We start from the raw sequence: 19,275 nt of genomic DNA, 5'->3' as shown, positions 1-19,275 counted from the left end.
ATGATTTTAAAACGCAACAACGTGATTTGTCAAATTCTTGTCTGTCTTCTCACTCATCTGTCTCTTGTTTTGTCTGGAGTCCGGCTCTGGAGAGGTTAATTTTTGGTAAATTTATATTAAAAGTTTGCCAGAAAATCTATTAAAATCTGTGCTTATAATATATTTTAAGATAAAATTTAAAAAATTTTATTGTTCTCCTACCTACAGGCCATAGACAAAATATAAAGGTACAATGGGATACTTCAATTTTGCAGGTGCGTTGTCATTTATTATTTTGTTTTTGTGTTTACATAAAAAAATTGATAGTTTGCAGATAATCTATAAATACTGGGCACATAGTGAGTTGTGGAAGCATTTGTTCTATGAAAAATGTTTATAATTATGTTATTTTCAAATCTTCAAAAAAAAGAGTCATAAAAATGTATTTGTAGTTTTGTAGCCTATTTATATTTTTCCAATTAACGTACTAACTACCAAGCAACTCAGCATTTATCATAAAATAATGGGAAAGACTGTTCAAATAGCTAGCTAGAACAGTTTGTATTTTAAGTTCGCTGGATCCCAAAAATTAGCATCCTGCTGCTATCTCAAAAAAATGTTGATGCTGGAATAAGTATTTTCTTAAGCAATCATAACAGGTATGTTGTCAAATGGTCTAGATCTGAGCCGTACTATATATTCAATGATTTGTGTATCATTGTATAAAAAATATTTATTTAATTTATTACATTAATAGGATGCTAATCAAGTCTTGGTCACTCAACTAGTGACGAAAAATATACGTTACGCTTAATAAAAACATATGAAAATAATTAGGTGTAAAGTTCACTACGGATTCATAAACTTACATCAATGATAGCCTTCATGTGTAAATTTACCCAACTTTTGCATTATATTTTCGTATATTACCGTACGTGAGAACACGCTTGTTATTTGATATGGTCACCCCATAAAAATTTGATATTGCTAGATAATCCAGTAAGTCGAAAAAATTGTAATTGATTGTTATACTATTCAAAATCTAATTCAAAGGTACCAACTGACTGCGGTAGACGGTTGGTTCATTTGTTTGGCATAAAACAAACACGAAATTTACAACGAGTTGAGATTTGGCTAAAGAGAAATCCATTCTACTAAGTGGAGGAATATTTTGATGCATACATGGACAGTATTGTTTGACCTGCCACCTTGCTTTTTCTTGACGCCATTTATCCAGTAAACTGATCAAAGATGTAGAAGGAGGAATTAAGTAATATTGAGGTGCTTAATGGGGTTAATGTAGGTAATTAGACTATGAAACATTGATGGCTAAGTAAAGCTCTTAAAAAATAATCCTTAATATAAGTAACTTCATGGTTTCAATAATACATCTTCCTCGGTCTTCCCACCATCGCTCGTCCTCAACCTTTCGCCATCTGTACCCTCTCTTCTCCACTGTGTCTCTCCATCGTCGTCATCTTGGTCTCCTTCCTTCAATCCTCATCTCTTCCATTCTCTTTGGCAGCCGATCCTCTCACATTCTCTTTACGTGTCCAAACCAGCGTAGTCTCATGCTTTCTATCTTCCAGTTCTCTTCTTATCTCCTCATTCCTAACTCTGTCTCTACGTGTCTTTTCCTTTATTGACCTGAGGAACCTCATTTCACCTGTTACTATTCTACTCAATTCTCTCTCTCGCCCATGTCTCAGCACCATACAACATTATAGGTACATAATACATCTTATACATCATAATCAGTAGTAGGTTCAATAATACAAAATTAATAATGAACAATAATTCCTCTTGTTTCTAGATCTTGGAGGATGTGTGTAAAAAGAATGGATTGAAATCTGAAGAATATGATTTGAAGTAAGTATACAGTATTGAACCATTTTATATTTACTTGAATGTATTGTGATATCTTCTTTCTTTCGATGTCCAGTTGAATATGTGGGTTTATAGTGCAACATGATATGTTTCCACATCAACTGGTCCGAGCTTATCTAGTTCCACTCTGAAAGAATTTATTCTTTGACTAGCTTACCCGGCGAACTTCGTACCGCCAAAAAGTCAATGTATCTCATGTCACACTTGACTTTATTTGGTGAATCATTAAATTTATCTGACAATCAATATTTTCTTTTACATCTCAATACGGACTTCCTATGTGTTTAAAACTACCGTTTTAATACCAGTAAACAATTTTATCACAGAGTGGAAGTGTTTATTACAGCTGGTAAGATTAGATACTAACTCATATTATTACAACATGATCTTGAATCATGATGATCTTCCTGTTCTACGTCAGCCGCTCGGCCGACAATTTCGAAAACATAGGTCTGTAAAATTGATTATATAATTATTATTAGCTCCCCTATTAAAATTTCTGGTCAGAAACCATCCCCAATATTCACACAACATATTCCTAAAGTTTCATGCCGTTCTGTCAAGTAGTTTTCGAGTCTATAGGGGACAAACAAACTAACACACAAACAGACATTCATTTTTGTATATAGAGAACTCATCATTATTGAATTTTTGGGTTTCGGATAATAAAATAACAGAGAGTTTATTAATGTTATCAACATTATTTATGATTATTCGGAAGTTTGTTTATATTGAACGAAGTTCTTCACTTAACACTAGTAGCCAAGGATGGGGATGCTTATGCGGCGGTCCACAATCAGCCCAAATGTTGGAGGTTGACAGTGATTGGCTCCGGGTGAACAGATTTGCATTGAATGAGAGGGAGACATAAAATCTACTCTGCACTCTAAAGGCTGAATTCACCACATTCTGGTGAATGCAGTGTGGAGCTGCTTGGATTCATGATGAATGCCACGTTGACATAGGAGCAACATGTTGACATGATCTGCAATAGACAACTGTCATGAGTTACTTATCTAATGTGAAAACTGAGAAGTCATGTTTCCTTGTAATACCTGGTTACAGCATACCATGGCATCTTCCACAGCCACATTAATTATGGCTTTCGGGTCTTGTAGGCGGCTGCAGATAGATCCTGCTCCTACAAAAGAAGGTCCATCATCTCTTCTCATCGGCTGCGATACTGTGCACCGATTGTGGGAACAGAAGACTGGAGATTATGATAGAACCTCAGAATCAAGACAATTACTGAACTGTATGCTTTTTAATGTCTGATGTACATGAAGAAAAATGTAAAAAGTTTTCCAATTAATAGCAATGTTCACAGCCATTTTACGAGACAAGCTACAACACTCAGAATGACACAGTGTAACTACCACATTTGGTTGAATAGTTTTGTTGAATTTAGAAAAAATGTACAATAAGTTACCAGTTGAAATAACAGAGCTTTCAGATTAGACAGTTCAAAATTTGTGTGAAAAATATTTCAATTGACTGCTATCCTTACAGTATGAAATACTTAATAATTTGATGTAATCTTATGACCTGTGATATATTGATGTTATTAAATTGGTTTCAATTGACTGCTATCCTTACAGTATGAAATACTTAATAATTTGATGTAATCTTATGACCTGTGATAGTCTATAGTCAGTACCTTTTTAGTACACTGTTACAGTTTAGAAGAGGCCAACATACTTCAGAAAAGAGGAGACATACAGTTGTACGCAGAACAACTAAAGTAGACACAGAACCCAAAACAAGTAGTGTGAGTGTATCATGCCAGACTGACTCGATGTCATAGTAACTTCCCTATCCGTGCACTCAAGATTTTCAACAGGATGCCGTGAATATATTTCCGTGAGCAGGAGGGAAAAATCTTTGAGAGAGCACATCGTGAGAAGCTTGAGAGTCTAGCACTCTCTCCCTGGATGAGCATGCAATACCAATCAATTTATTCAGTCTGAAGATACAATCGCGCATGTGACTACATCACAAAGTGTTTTATAAAATGACAATACATAATCAAATCATAATTACGTCACAATACATATTAAAATCAATACAGTGCCCGATGACTGACACTATACACTGAGATCTATTACTGACCTTCCATCTTGATCTTGAGTTTATTTGTGAACAATTTTATAATATTTTGTTGAAATCTATCCAGGTCATGAATAGAGACTAATGAATATTGATTGGTAGCACTAAGCAAAAATTTATTAATTCAATCCAATTTCAAGCTACCTATTATAGTCTAATGTTTTCATCTTTTTATATTTTACAGACATCACAACACAGTACTGGATACATCAACTGTTATAAGGTACAGTGCATTGCCAAACAATGCTTTTCTCGAAATGGTGCCATGTCGAGAACAGCGCAAGGTTTCAGCGGTAACTGTCAGTGTTCAATCGGACTCCAACCCTGAAAGGTTGACCGGCGATTTCATGCCACAAGGTAAACACATTAGGATACTGCTTGCGTCTTATAAAATTACGCCGATTTAAAAAATTGTCTCTATTTGACCGATAAGTTAGTTTTATTCCAGCAATAGTTTAGATAACTTTTATAACTTGATAAATAGTTTTTTTTTATAATTAAGTATCTCATAATATACTTGGCTTTGGTCCTTATCTATAAAAAGAGAAGAATAATATAATTAAATTAATGTCATGTTCATCCATTACACTATCTAAAGCTGCGTTGACACCTAAGTTATTAACAAAATGTTTATTTCTCCGTCCTTATTGTATTATTGTATCCGTCCTTAGTGATTCTACTAGATTGAAAATAACTTATTATACACATGATGAACAAATGTGTTTGTCAAGTTCCGTTCAATCTAATAGAATATATAAGGACGGTAAAATAAACATTTTGTTGATAACTTTGGTGTGAACGCAGCTTTACATAATAAAGCAGATCACTATGGTGAATTTACTTGAATTTTTTAAATGCAATATATTGAAAACTAGGCATTCATTTCAATTTGTTAATATAGTAATACTCAATATTGAGATACTTCCCTGCTAATTAAATGGCAGTTTTCATGTATTATTTCATTCTTTGAAATGTCATGTTTGAGATTATTCAATCAATACTTTATATTTCTAATATGAATTATGCGTGATCATTGAAATGAATTCATACATATTTATACAGGTGAAATATTATCACCTGGTAATGTATATCATCTATTATTATATAAAAGCGAAATGTCACTCACTGACTGACTGACTGTCTGACTCACTCACTCGCAGAACTAAAAATCTACCGGACCAAAAACGTTCAAATTTGGTAGGTAACTTCAGTTGGCCCTTTAGAGGCGCACTAAGAACGGATTAAGAAAAATTTTCGAAGATACGCCCTTCCAGCGTTTTCTCAGTTCTTTCATCAAGTAATAGATAGAAAATGTTCAAATTTAGTAGCTTACAGAGGTTTAACAGAGGGTCTAAAAATTTTGTGATGAGGTGACTTTAATATTTCATCAAAGATACGCTCAAAATCAGCGTTTTTCTCAGCTTTTCTGTGTTTTTTCAGTACTTTGACTTTCTGATGGAATGAAGCACGCTCAAATGAAAAATGCAGGCGAGTGAAGCGAGCCCGCTGATCTCATTTTTAGACGATCCAGTCGGGGTTCCAGGGAACGGAGCCCCCTGGCTAGACGGATATGGCGAGCGAAGCGTGCCTGTCGGCTAGTTAATAAATATTCTTTGTAACCACTTATTGTATGGTGTATGCTATCAATATAAGCCTGTAAATTGGCCTGTTCTTCCAGATGCATTGGAGGTTATTGTACAGAAATTATGTCCTGAGATACTTGAAGACAAATCAAAAGTTCCTGTCGTGGTTTTTATGCGCCGAGAAATAGTTGGCTGCAATAAAATAAGCACAACAACTCTACAGGAATTGGGAGTGACGTCAGGCCGTATCTTGCTCAGGTATTTTACATTGCCTATTCTTGCTCTGTTGTTTATATTCTCCTATTCAAACGAGTTTATAATGTATGATTTTTCAATAAGGTTGTTTAAGATTCCAATATTGCGTTTCTGTTCTCTATCAATGCCATTCTACTACTACCATTTCTACTCAACTAATTTTGTACGATTGATTCGTAGCATTTTTTAATCTTAAGGTGAGTTCAGACTTATGCGCCACGAACAGCGCTTTTCACTTCTCGTCAGCTATGTTATGCTTATTCAAATCAAATTTTATTCATCAAAACAATCACAATACAAATTTAGATACTTTAATTTGGGCGATATGTATTACAACTACTGCATTTGTACAAGAACAGTAAGATACAGATATAATTAGCATAGGATCAGCTGATAAAAAGCGGAATGCGCGTGTTCGTGTCTCATAAGTTGAGTCTACACAGCTTTGTATTCAACTGCAAATTATTATGATTTATTTATTTAAGGTTTTCTGATATTTCATAACCATTTTCCAGGGTAACTACAAGAGAGTCTGAGAAGCATCCAGAACTCCAGCTTATAGGCTCTGCCATGTTGAAACCAGTTGAACCTAAAAAAGAAGAAGTTGTCAAAAGGTAAAAATACGCGTCACATCCAGATATACTCAGACTCAACTTCAAGACTCAAATGTTGATTGATACCACTGGATTTTTTTTTCAATTTCAATAAATAATCAAATTAAAAATATTGTATTAAACTAATAACTGCATGTTGCTAAACTCCATGATTCCATACAATAATACGATTACTGTTTGAATGTAGAAAAAACCACAATAGTTTAATATTTAGGATTTTTTTATCTTAGTTATCCTAATAGCTTCCTTATCAATTGAATTGATAACTGTAACTCTACGGCCCGGTCGCATAAAAGCCGGTTAAATTTTAATTGTGATTAATTTCACGAGAACCAATCAGAGAAAGCTTTATCGAAAAGAAGGATTTTCTGATTGGTTCTCGTGAGATTAATCACGAATAAAATTTGACCGGCATTTGTGCAACCGATACCAAGCATCCCTATCCAAAATAGATTGGAAGATACCACTTATAATCTTCAATATTATTCATATATTCCATTAATACCTATCACAGTTTCAATGTTTGATTAGGTTGTATTATATAATGAGAGTTTATTAAAAATCCAAACAAATGTTTGTGAAACTGACTGACTTCTACTAGAAGCTTTATTAGGATGATTACTGACATGTAGCAACAAATCTTGTACTGTATAGGCTACTGCTTTGAAACTAAATATTATCTGAATTGATTTTTTCTGAATAATATATATTTTAATCATGTAGTTTTTTTTTTCTTGTGAGGTGTGTCATTCTTTGATAATTTTTCGTTTTTAATTCCAGTTCTGTGGCTGAGCAGAGTCATGATGTGAACCAAAGCTCTGCAAATCTATCTGTTCAAGAACATCAATCTAATACAACTGAAAGAATCACACCCTCGAACGAAGTATCAGATGTTTCATCGAATAAACCGGTTGAAAATCAGAACGTGGATAAAACAAGTACTGTTCCTGAACAGAAGATTGAAGAGCCTAGCAAAAAACCTTTCAGGAACACGGAACATACTTCATCTGAGAAAAAAATAGAAGCGAAACTTTCAACTCAAACAGGTGTAAATAATGGATGTACTGCAGCCGACCCATTTCCTCTGAAGGACATTGATCTGAGTAGCATCAAATATGTAAGTAGAAAATATGATGAGCTCGTTTTATTGATTTCTTAGTTATCTATGTTGACTCGTTTTGTTTTCCTAATCATAACATAGTGTACTTCTTAATTCTAAAACTTCCAATTTTATTCATGTGATTTTGAGTTATGAGTTTCATAGATTATAACTGACTAATTAGTATTTTATTTATATACATCTTACAATATTACAGTTAATATTTGTATAGCGTATCTTTAGTAGAAATTTCTTATACATAATAAATAAGTTCAATTTCTTGTTTGGGATGAGTTGTATTCACATGAAAATTAAAAATCAGAGTACCCTTTTTAAATATACTTTTATCATTCACAACATGTCTCAACTTTAAAGCCATTTTCAATTAAAATATGTTTTGGTTTATCTTAGCAAATCAAAAACAGGAGTATTTTATAATAATGTGAGTAAATTATATTCAAGGCATGGCGATTCTAAATTCAAATTGGTTTGAAATATCTTCATTTTCAAGTTAATAGACTACTGAAATAAACTAGACACAAGTCTAGTTTCACTCTTTATGTCTTTGATTACTCTGATTCATGACCCAATCATAGTAGATGAATGTACTCTGTACTCTGTAGGTATGAATAATTAGAAGTACAAAACCTCAAAAATCGATAAACCAGCATGAATGAATTATATCAGTTTCTTCACAGAGCTTTAAGAAATACCTCATGTTTCTTCAAAATTGATTTTCCAACGTTGTTAACGCCACATTTGAAATGAGTCAACATAATTCAATAAAATCTTGCATTTTTTTTGGCAAAAAGCTGTCATTAATATACTTAATCGTATTCCAAAATTTGATGAGCATTCGGACACTACTTGTCTACACTCTTAATACATTATCAAATTTCTTTGAAATAAAAATTGAGACAGTGGATAGAAAAGTGCTTCATTCTCGTTTTTTTCTAAGGTTAGACTCTGAAACTAAAACAAAAATTAAATGCCTCTCATTGAATTGTCGTTATATTTATATTAATGATGTAACACTGCAGCGTATCGTACAACCTTATCACGTGTTTTCAAAAAATGTATTAATTGTCAAATTGGCCTTATGGAATACACAATCTTAGAATCCATTGCATCAATCTTCATTCTTGTGTGAAATTACTCTAGGCTATACTACCATTTTAAAACTTTACAAACTGAAAACTTGACGTAATTGAATCTTGAAGAATTGAAAATAGGCCTATAACCATCCTCGGTTGATTAAAAATCGATAGGCAAAAATTCAAGTTGATTAGTCCAGTAGTTCAAACGTGATGATGCGTCAAACATAATTTTCCTATCCCGTACGTGTATAAGCAAGTTATTTCCTTTATTATAGTATAGATAATAACGCACTTTTCTATTTGCATGTTTCAAGTTTTTATTGGGCCAGTTGAACATAGAAGTTACATATAGCCAAGTCACATTGAAGAAACATACAATAATTTGAACAGGTACAACAAATAATAAATAAATCAATTGAATAGAATTAATAAATCAATATATGTCGTGAATTGGTGTATTTTGTATGGATTTCTCTGGTAGACTAATATTTTTCAGTTCTATCTGATTTCCAAACGTTTCAAAATCAATCTGTGATCACATGCATTTGTTTCAGATAGATGAAAATCGGAAAATTCTAATTTTCCATTTGAAAGATGAAAATTCTACTACGGAGGAATTGCCGGACGATTTTTTCGATGTAACTCTTGATGATGTTCGTTTGATGTTGCGTGATCTCAAACGCACCAGGTAATAGCTGTTAAACAATATTTTTTTCATTTTTCGACCGAATTTGACTTGTGATGCAAGATTTTGGACCGCCTTGACGAGCCGAGAAGAATGAAGTGTAGTACGATGAAATCTGAGCATTGTGTTATAAGTGTTTGAAATTTTGATCCTTGAGGTGTCCTTAAGCGCGCCTTTCCACTAGGAAATAATGAAATGAAGTGCATCTAACGGGTGATTCTCATAGAAGATAATCTCATGAACTTATGTCATTGTGCGAAATATCAATGTGAGGACAATGTAGTTGGTGATGATGGTTGAAGCTGAAAATGAGGTGTTTTTCACAATACAAGGAGCATTGTTGTCAGGTGTACCTGGAAATCTATTTGAGATAGAGCGCTCTCCCTGATCTCAGATTGTAGAGCACAAGAATACGCCCAGAGGGATTTTGAATTATACATCTAAATGTTAACAATCGGAAGATATTGTTGATCAAAAACTAAAATTCATCAAAATTGATTTTTCCTTCAAATTTCACTCATTTTTGAAAAATCATAACTCAGTACGCATTTATAGAGAGTTCCGAATGATTTCATTTTATTCAGAATTTTATAATCTAAAAAAAGGCGAGAGCAAATTTTTCTGCCCGATTACAAGATTTGACAGAAATAGCTGAAAACTGGAAAATGAGCCGAAAATACGAGGTTTTTGGGTCACTCTGTATCTAGCACAAGGACATTTTGCATTAAGAAATTGGTTCTGAACTTCTCTTATGTACCCAAATAACATATTAAAAAATTAGAACTACAATATAAATTGCAAGCACACCCCCTTTTTTATGTCTATATTGACTGGACTATTAGCTATCGGATAACATCCGATATTATTAGGGATATTATTAGGGATAACATCCTAATAATAGGAGATCTGAACGCACAAGTGGGAGAGGACAGAAGAGGATTTGAAACAGTGTTGGGACCATTCGGGTATGGACGGCGAAATACAGAAGGCGAACAGCTGTTGGATCTGTGCATCCGAAATAATCTCATTATAAAAAACTCCTGGTTCAAAAAGAGATTGGCGCATAAGATTACGAGATACAGCTGGAACGGTGAACAGAAGACACTCATTGATTATGTGATAGCGGATAGGGAGGCCGGGAAAAGTGTAATTGATGTTAAGGTGATACCGAGCGAGAACCTGGACAGCGACCACCGACTACTGGTAACGGAGCTGAAACATCATATTGTGAAGGAAGTCAGGAACAGGAAAATGCCAAGAATCAAAACCTGGGAACTGGATAAGGTGGAGAAAAGAACGGAATTCAGAGCCAGGATCGTGGAACAGTTACCAAGAGGTGCAATAGGAGATATGGAAGCAGAATGGAACACCTATAAAACATGTCTAGTCGAAACTGCAACCAAAGTATGTGGGAAAACTAGTGAAAAAGCTAGAGATAAAGAAACTTAAGTGGTGGAATTATAGAGTTAGGATAGCTATAAAAGATAGAAATAAGGCGAGAAGAGCGAGAGACAAAGAGAAACAGAAGACAAATAAGTGTGACCAACTAGTCAATGAATTGGAGGCGGTCTATAGAGAAAAGAAATTAAGTGCAAAGAGAATAATCAGAGAAGAGAAGGAGGTGTGCTGGAGGGAGTTTACTGACAGGATAGAAGAGGATAGTAAGGGAAATATGAAACTTCTGTACAAGATCATCAAGAAAAAGAGAAAAAATACAGAGTGTATAGGAGCAATAGAAAGAGAAAATGGAGAACTAGTCAGAGGAGAGGACGAGATAAGAGAGGAGATGATGAAATACTTCGAACTGCTTTATAACGGGACGGTGAAAAAGATGGTACGGATAAGGAAACCAGTGGATGAACACCAGAGAAATCAAGAGCCACCGATAACATGGAGAGAAACAGAACTAGCCCTGAAGGGTATGAGCAAAAATAAAGCTGCAGGAATGGACCAGGTGAGTGCTGACATGATGAAGGCGGCTGGGATACCTGGTTTGCAGTGGCTCCACAGAGTCATCAACAAGGTGTGGCAGGAGAACAAAATACCAAAGGATTGGACAAGGGGAATGATCATACCAATATTTAAGAAGGGAAGCAGGCGGAAGTGTGGGAATTACAGAGGAATAACCCTGCTCTCGCATGGGTTGAAGATTACAGAAAGGATAATTGAAGGGAGACTGAGGTCGGTAATTGAACCTCAACTGGAGGAAGAACAGTATGGATTCAGAAAGAACAGAGCCGCTACTGACTTGATATTCACAGTGAGGACGCTGATGGAGAAACACTGGGAAATGGGGAAGGACCTGATACTGGTCTTCATAGATATAGAAAAGGCGTTTGACAGTGTGCTAAGAAAGAAGATATGGGAGTGCCTAGAAAACAGAAGAGTGAGAGACACCCTTATAGAGAAGGTTAGAACTTTATACCTGGAGTGTGAGAGCTGTGTGCAAATAGGAAAGGGAACATCAAGATGGTTTCAAACATTCAACGGCGTACAACAGGGCAGTTCATTGTCACCACTACTTTCTATTGTTGTAATGGACCAGATAATGAAAAACATCAAAGGAAAACTGAGAAAGTTTCAAGCATATGCATTCGCCGATGATGTTGTCATATGGAGAAACACAGAACAGGAAGCACAGCAGCAATTGGACCTATGGTATCAAGAGTTCAAAGAGTTTGGTATGAAAATCAGTAAGAGCAAGACAGTGGTACTGAAAGTGAGTAGAGACAACCGCCCATGCACCATCACACTAGAAGGACAGAGAGTTGAGAGTGTGGAAGATTTTAGCTATCTGGGTAGCATGATGGACAGAGAGGGCAGAAACGACAAGGAAGTAATAAACAGAGTACGGAAGGGAGCCCAATTTTACCAACAAGTAAGGACACTTCTGTGGAATAAGGAAATACCACTCAAGACCAAACAAACTCTTTACAGTAGCTACTATGTGCCGATTGCCAGCTACATCTTGGAGGCCTGTACCACAAACAGGAGAGGGGAGAGCAGGCTGCAGGCGGGGGAGATGAAGTTCTTGCGGACATGCGTGCAGAAGACGAGGAGAGATAGAGTGAGGAACGACGAAATAAGGAAGGAGGTGGAGCAGAGGGAGACCCTATTGACCCACATTTCAAATGCAAGGCTGAGGTGGTACGGACATGTGGAAAGAATGGAGAATACTAGAACGGCGAAGGTGTGGCTACACGGAGAGGTGGAGGGAAGACGACCTAGAGGAAGACCAAGAAGAAGATGGATGGCGAGACCAGGTTAGGAGTGAGATCCAAGAGAGAGGACTGGACTGGAGGAGGTTGGAGGAGGAGAGGAGCTACTTGGACAGACAGACATGGCGAGGCATCGTAAACCGCACCCGGGCAACTGGAGACGGAGATCGATAATGATGATGATGATGATTAGCTATAGGAAATATTCTTTTCCTACAGTTACGTTGAAAAGTGGCCATTGCTGCTCTGATTACAGAACGCAAAGAATCACTTTTCCGCTCTAGTGCGGGAAAAATTTTTTCCGCACTCCAGATTTGCAACATGGCAACGCAAAATAGTTAGTAGGTTATATGGAGCACCAGTGCAGCAAAATCAAAATTAAGTTGGTAACTGTGGTATAGTGTGGTGGTGCACGTTATAAGAATCTTGAAGTGGTGTACAACAGTGGATGACAGCCACAGCACACAGCCGCCCCGCCATTCAAACACACATACATTATTCAATTTTATTTATTAATAATAGAATTACATAGATATACATTTGATGGATTTCAGGGAATTTTACCCATAATTACCCACTTTTCATATTCAATGGTAACTGTAGGAACAATTTAATGTGGAATACGTGCGCAAAGTTCCTCTGCTGCACTCAAGAAACCATTCCATAAAGAAACCATAAACGTTTCTTTCGGTGCAGCAAACTGTCACTTTGCGCACTAGTTGCACAAATAACTATTTTATAGCTGGTCTAGCCAGTGTTATTGGTCTGGAACGCTCATATCGCTTCTTCTTCCAAAGGCATAAAGCTAAAGGATCGGTCGCTTTTTTTTGGCGGAATAAATTGTAGTAGTCCTGCTAGGATGGCATCTAGTTGGAATAATGCTAGAAACATTTATGGCTTCATTTTTATCTCATATATTTTTTCTTCTATTGAATAGTTTCGAACTTTTTTGAGTTCTCATGAAAGCAATTAATAGTTTTTTCACATTGAATAAAAAAAATAAAATTACATTAATTTCCTGATTAATACAATATAAATTATATTGAATAGGTATTGATATATTATGTGTTAGTTTTACAGATGGATTTGTTGATATGGAGTTTGTATAGAGTTGAATATCAAGTTTGTTTCGAATAAAAAATGCATTTCATTTTTCAGAGAAGAAATGGAAAACACTCCTCTGCTGACTGGCAATTTACGTGAAAGTGAGTCACAACGGAAGGTGGAGCAGTACAAAGAAACTGTGATTAGGGTTCAATTTCCAGATAGGTACGTGCTTCAAGGTGTTTTCAAGCCGAATGACTCATTTTCTGATGTAATTGAATGTGTGAAACAGTCTATCAGCCAACCAGACGTCGATTTCTACCTTTGTAAGTATATCACGAATTATAATTACTTTCAAATAATTTTCATCTTACATAACATGATTGTATGAACATAAATACTTTGATTGTTCTCAAGAGATATATTTTGAAGACTTCAGCGGGATAATGAATAATTCCACTCAATTCTAATTATTCGAAAATCTCTGACAATTGCTTGTAGTTTACTGGCTATTTCCTTGATATGCAGCGTTCATAAGCATGCTGTAGTGAGGTCCACGTTATAATGGCAGTGGATAAAGATAGAAGAATAGCGATGACGATTCTCTGCATTAATTAATTATATTTCTACACTGTCAAAAACATAATTGGCATCGTTGTGGACCTAGAAAAGGATAGTACCACCGACTTTGTCGAATGATAGCAAAACCAAAGTAGATCAAATACTGTCATTATAAGCAATGGTATTGCTATCCTTGTCTATCATTCACTAAAGCAGATAGCGCTATCTCTTTCTCGCTTTGCACTGTTGCCAGATCGTCTTTTAACAATGCGGAATGAATAAATCAATTAACCATATATTTCATCTTAATTATTAAATAATTGAAAAATATAATTTCTTGCTTGATAAAATATAATTGATTATTTTAAACGAGAATGAACAGATAATATTACATAAACAAGCCTGTATCAGCTACGGTCTATAGAAGGCATTGACAATACAGAGAATCGGCAACGTTGATCTCCTATCTTTCTCCACTGCCATTTTAACGTGGACCTTACTATAGCTTTTATTCATGAGTTAGCTATAACGCTCATGAAATAAGGAAATTCAATTTCAATTCTTTATTGCCAGAATTTAACAATGCAACAAATCAAGGTTAATAAATCAACACTTATTACAAGAAAATAAAATAAAATTAACTACCGAGAACTAAAAACGAAAAATTTTTCAGGCACCACCAGCAAAAAGAAAAGTCTTTGACCGCTGGTGGGAGTCGCAAAAATTCCGATTTAAAATAAAACTAAAAACAAAATACAATTTACAATACAAAATCGAGTTTATGACAAGAAAAAAATACTTCACTGCAAAAAACAAAAGAGTGATAACGAGTTTTGAGATAGAGAGAAAAAAAAAGATTTTCCAATAGGAAAAACTAAAATAAAACAGAGATAAAAAAAATATTACTACCATAAATAATGAATTAATAATAATACTGAGGGTGATGCCCACATAAGCTCTCAGGATTGTGCGTGGGTAATGATTGAGAGGGATGATGATGATGATGAGAGATGACGACTACTTGGGTAGTCGGGACCGACGGCTTATCGTCTCCGAAAGACGGGGTGACCGTATTCATGTGATTGTGCTGTGGTCAAAAACTTTTGGCCCCGGTCGAGATTCGAACTCGGTTTCTCTTGATTATCAGGCCGGCGCGTTATCACTTACTTCAACGAGCCACCAGTCAGTCTAATAATTATTCTTAAAAGTGAAAGGACACTTTTTGTTCTTCAACAGATAACTTATATTATTTTCACTAATATCATTATATATTTATTGTCGTTATTGTACCGTACTGTCTTCAAGCGCGGGTTGGGGATGTGGCTGCTCAGCACTGGACATTGTGCCAGCGAACAATGAATCAGGTCACCATATATCTAGTCCTAGTGTCAATCATTGTTTCTCCTTTAACTTAATCTGTAATTTCCGAAATTCCCCTCTCACTTTCTTCTCCTGTACTGCTGGTTAACGTAATATGATAGGTTCTAATAGAATATTTTTTATCTGCACACAGCATAATTCATTAACCCATAAGTTGTTACATCATAACATTATGTATTGTACTCTACAGTGTGAATATAGCCGATTATTAAGTAGTTATAAATACATACATTTTTCTCAAATGTTAAGTGCTACGCCAATTGATGTATACTGTATTTTACACGACCCTCCTCACACACAGACTCGTTCTAGGTGAGGAGTACTATTCTTTCAAATTATTGTATAGTTAACATTCCAAATGTTTGTAACATGTTGCTTTTTGTGAATAAAAACTTTTTCATTCATTCATTCATTCACTCTAACTGCTACTGAGTTGAAATTGAGTCATCCTGCTTGTCGCCTTGAGGTGTTAAGACAAATATTTTGATGACTATAAACGATCGAAATAATATCAATGATCATATCTTTGACCAGATAATGCAATTGTATAATTTGGCCTTAGGTACCGCTAAATTATCAATTTAGAGAAAGTAGTTTGCCAATTTTTCTGGTCATTTTACTCAAATTTCTGTTGTGGCTGAATTGATCACTTTCAATAGAATTCCTTCATATTGTTTATTCATAGAATAATAATTTAATGACCCTTATGGCTTAAGACACACGAGGTGATTCTCGCCGAGCCGGCGCCTCCATAACTAATATTCGGCGAACTATTTGATAATTTTGTATGCCAATTGTGTGGGAGTCTTTTCCTTAGGGTGTGATCACATTGAATGCGTATAATATGTGCAAGTGCACGTTATATCATGTATGAGCCGAAAAAAAAATTTCAAGTGTCATTGAAACATGTTGTGACTTGCATATAGCTGCTCACACTGAACGCAACCAGCAAGTGTTAGTGTGAGTGTTCCTCTTTCCATATTTTGTTTCTAGCTTTCACTCATGAGTAATCATAAGCATGTCATGTCATAACCATAAGTCATGCATAACCAAGCTTGCAATTGCACATATACGAATTCAATGTGATCACACCCAAATATTACAAGAATTAAAACAGAATCCACTACTGTTCTATACGACAGAAAGAAAATATTTCTATAATACTATTTTTATTATAAAATATTTTCTTTCTGTTGAATAGAAATCTTGAATTCTTGTAATATTCGGGTGTGATCACATTGAATACGCAATAATTTTTTGAAATTGAAATACTTCTATGAAAATTTTCAAAAAAAATCTGCATTCCACTGATTCTTCATCCTAGCATGTTCAATCTTTGTCATGTATGAATTATGTTGTCTTCATTTTGTAGATACCTCACCTCCAAAAAGAATACTACTCCCTGAAGAAACTTTATTCAGCGCTGACTGTGTTCCCTGTGCTAAAATCTACTTTGGTACCAATAGCACTGATAATTTACTCAGTAAAGGAGGCTACATTAAAGAAACACTACATCCGTTGATTATTTCCCGAAGCTTGGCTACGCTAGCTGCTTGTCAATTAAGGTGAGTGGTTGCCGAATTTGTAATATTTTTGAAACTTTCAGAATAAGAATTTCGTACACACTTTGATAGGTAATGTGGTAATCAAACTGGAAACGACTTACAGTAGCTTTTATTAGTAATATTGAATTGTGAAATTGTTTTTATACATAAACACTTTCCTATCAAGGATGAAGCTTTAATAAACTGAAAGATCAGAGTAAACGACCAAATTTATATTAAAATAATTCTCAAACTAGTAGTTTAATAGCTTAAATCTAATTTGATTGTTAATAAGGGTGAATTAGAATGATAATAAAGTAATAATGAATTCATTGTTAAACACTTTAGTAATTCTGTCATGGAAGTAAATTGCAGTGTACAATAATAATAAAAGTAAGATTTTCTCATTATTTTATATTGTTTCCGAATGCTAATAGTGGATCATAATATTATTTTATCTGTTTTCAAGTTTTTGTCACACTTTTTGCGAAAGAAAGTACACTGTTTCCAAAATAAATTTGTTGTCAGTTTCGTATATAAGAATTGGCTCCAGAGGTTGGCTTTCAAAAAATATCCTCTCATTTAATAATATTGAAGTTATTCTCCATCTGAAGTTACTAGGTGTCCCAAATATTTTACAGTTTGCTTTGCGAAGTCGCATTTCTCCAAATTAACCTTTAGATTTGCCGTTTCAAATATTTTTAGTAAATTTTCTAGTCTTTTTGCATGTTGCTCCATGGTTTTACTAAAACTTATTACATCATCCAGGTAAACTAAGCATACAATTTCTTTTATCTCTGCCAATAGATTCTCCATCAACCTCTGGAAGGTAGCTGGAGCCCCAGTAAGTCCAAATGTCATTCTTTTGTATTTAATAATATTGGTCTGTAGTCTACAACTGTTGAACCATTCCATAATCACTTGATAATCCAAGAACGGATTATGCTAACTACTCAATGTTTAAGAAAAGTATAACTTTGGTGTATTCCAAAGTATGAAAGTAATGGCAATGACTACATTTTTATGTGTGTACAGGAACATAAGACCCAATACAAGTTTGAGAAGAGAAGCCAAGGAGGATTCGGCTGCTCTCTGTGAACAAGCATGCTCGAGCAGTCAGCAGGCGAGCGCCAGCCAAGCCGTGTCACAAACATCCAGCGAACAGCTATCAGCCAGGAAAATTTTCAAATCAAAAGGCGAGACTACATCTGAAAAAAGACCTAAATGGTTCAAACCGGTCTGAGAATAGTTCTTACTATGAGAATTATATACAATTACAAAATGTTCAGATAATATTTATTTATTTACATTACAATAGATATTAAACAATCGAACTCAACGAATAGGCTATAAATAAAATAATACGAGAGTATTAGAAATTGCATGGATTTGTGGAAAGTTTGAAATCACGGTGGTAATTTTTTCTATTTTTTCCTGGCATTCATTATTTTTTATGTAATGAAAACGAATTTTGAGAGAATATACATCACTGCTGTTTTCTATTGGAACCTCATTGGATTTTTTTAATACACCCATTAATCCTTTCCTGCTTGCCTTGCCATACTGCCGTAGATAACTGGTTATCAAGTAGACACTTGATAATGGCATCATAATTATAGCCGAAACATGTTGTGAGTAAACAATTTTTAAAAAAGGGTACTTGGATTTTTATTTCTATTCAAGAGTAGCCCTAACGAAAAAGACAATAATAGTTATATTTACTTTTCTTCAAAATTAAGATATTTAATATTTTATATAAGATTTAAAATACCCCTGATTTTTCAAAAGGATGTTTGCGTTTTTTTGGTGAGGATGATGCCCACATGAACTCTAGGCTTGTGCGTGGATAATGAGAGGGATGATGATGAAATAAGAGTGGACCTACAGCTTTAATTCAATTCCGAACTACCGGAAAGCAATTTATGACTATGATTTATTATAAACAGATTTTATTTATAAACATACATTACATTCTTTATAAACAGATTTATGATTTATTATAAACATTTATGATCTGCAAGTGTGCTTGCAAACTAAATATTGTATTAATTATAAGGTTTTGCAAATTTCAAAATTGATATATGGCATTTATGCTAACTGAGAATAGATATTAGAATAATTTCAAAAGTAGAAAAGAATTTCCGATCTTCCAAAAATAAGTTGTAATTTCAATGTTCTGATTTAATACAACAGTTTTTTATACTAACTTACTTTATGAATAAT

The 19,275-nt window shown here is 34.6% G+C and overlaps 1 protein-coding gene across 1 annotated transcript; it reads left to right on the top strand.

The window, feature by feature from the left end:
* On the top strand, positions 1 to 18,560 carry LOC111052261 (tether containing UBX domain for GLUT4). Its single transcript, XM_039428843.1, has 10 exons — positions 1 to 254; positions 1,793 to 1,848; positions 4,157 to 4,329; positions 5,651 to 5,813; positions 6,326 to 6,424; positions 7,205 to 7,541; positions 9,175 to 9,308; positions 13,682 to 13,893; positions 16,881 to 17,073; positions 18,088 to 18,560. The coding sequence occupies exons 3-10, from the start codon at positions 4,230 to 4,232 to the stop codon at positions 18,293 to 18,295; spliced, it is 1,446 nt and encodes a 481-aa protein (XP_039284777.1). The 5' UTR covers positions 1 to 254; positions 1,793 to 1,848; positions 4,157 to 4,229; the 3' UTR covers positions 18,296 to 18,560.
* Positions 18,561 to 19,275: the final 715 nt, after the last annotated feature.

Source organism: Nilaparvata lugens, chromosome 5 (assembly GCF_014356525.2).
Source record: "Nilaparvata lugens isolate BPH chromosome 5, ASM1435652v1, whole genome shotgun sequence".
In the NCBI taxonomy this organism is placed as follows: Eukaryota; Metazoa; Arthropoda; class Insecta; order Hemiptera; family Delphacidae; genus Nilaparvata; species Nilaparvata lugens.
Note: the sequence above shows the minus strand (reverse complement) of the source record. Positions and strands in the feature narration are given on the sequence as shown.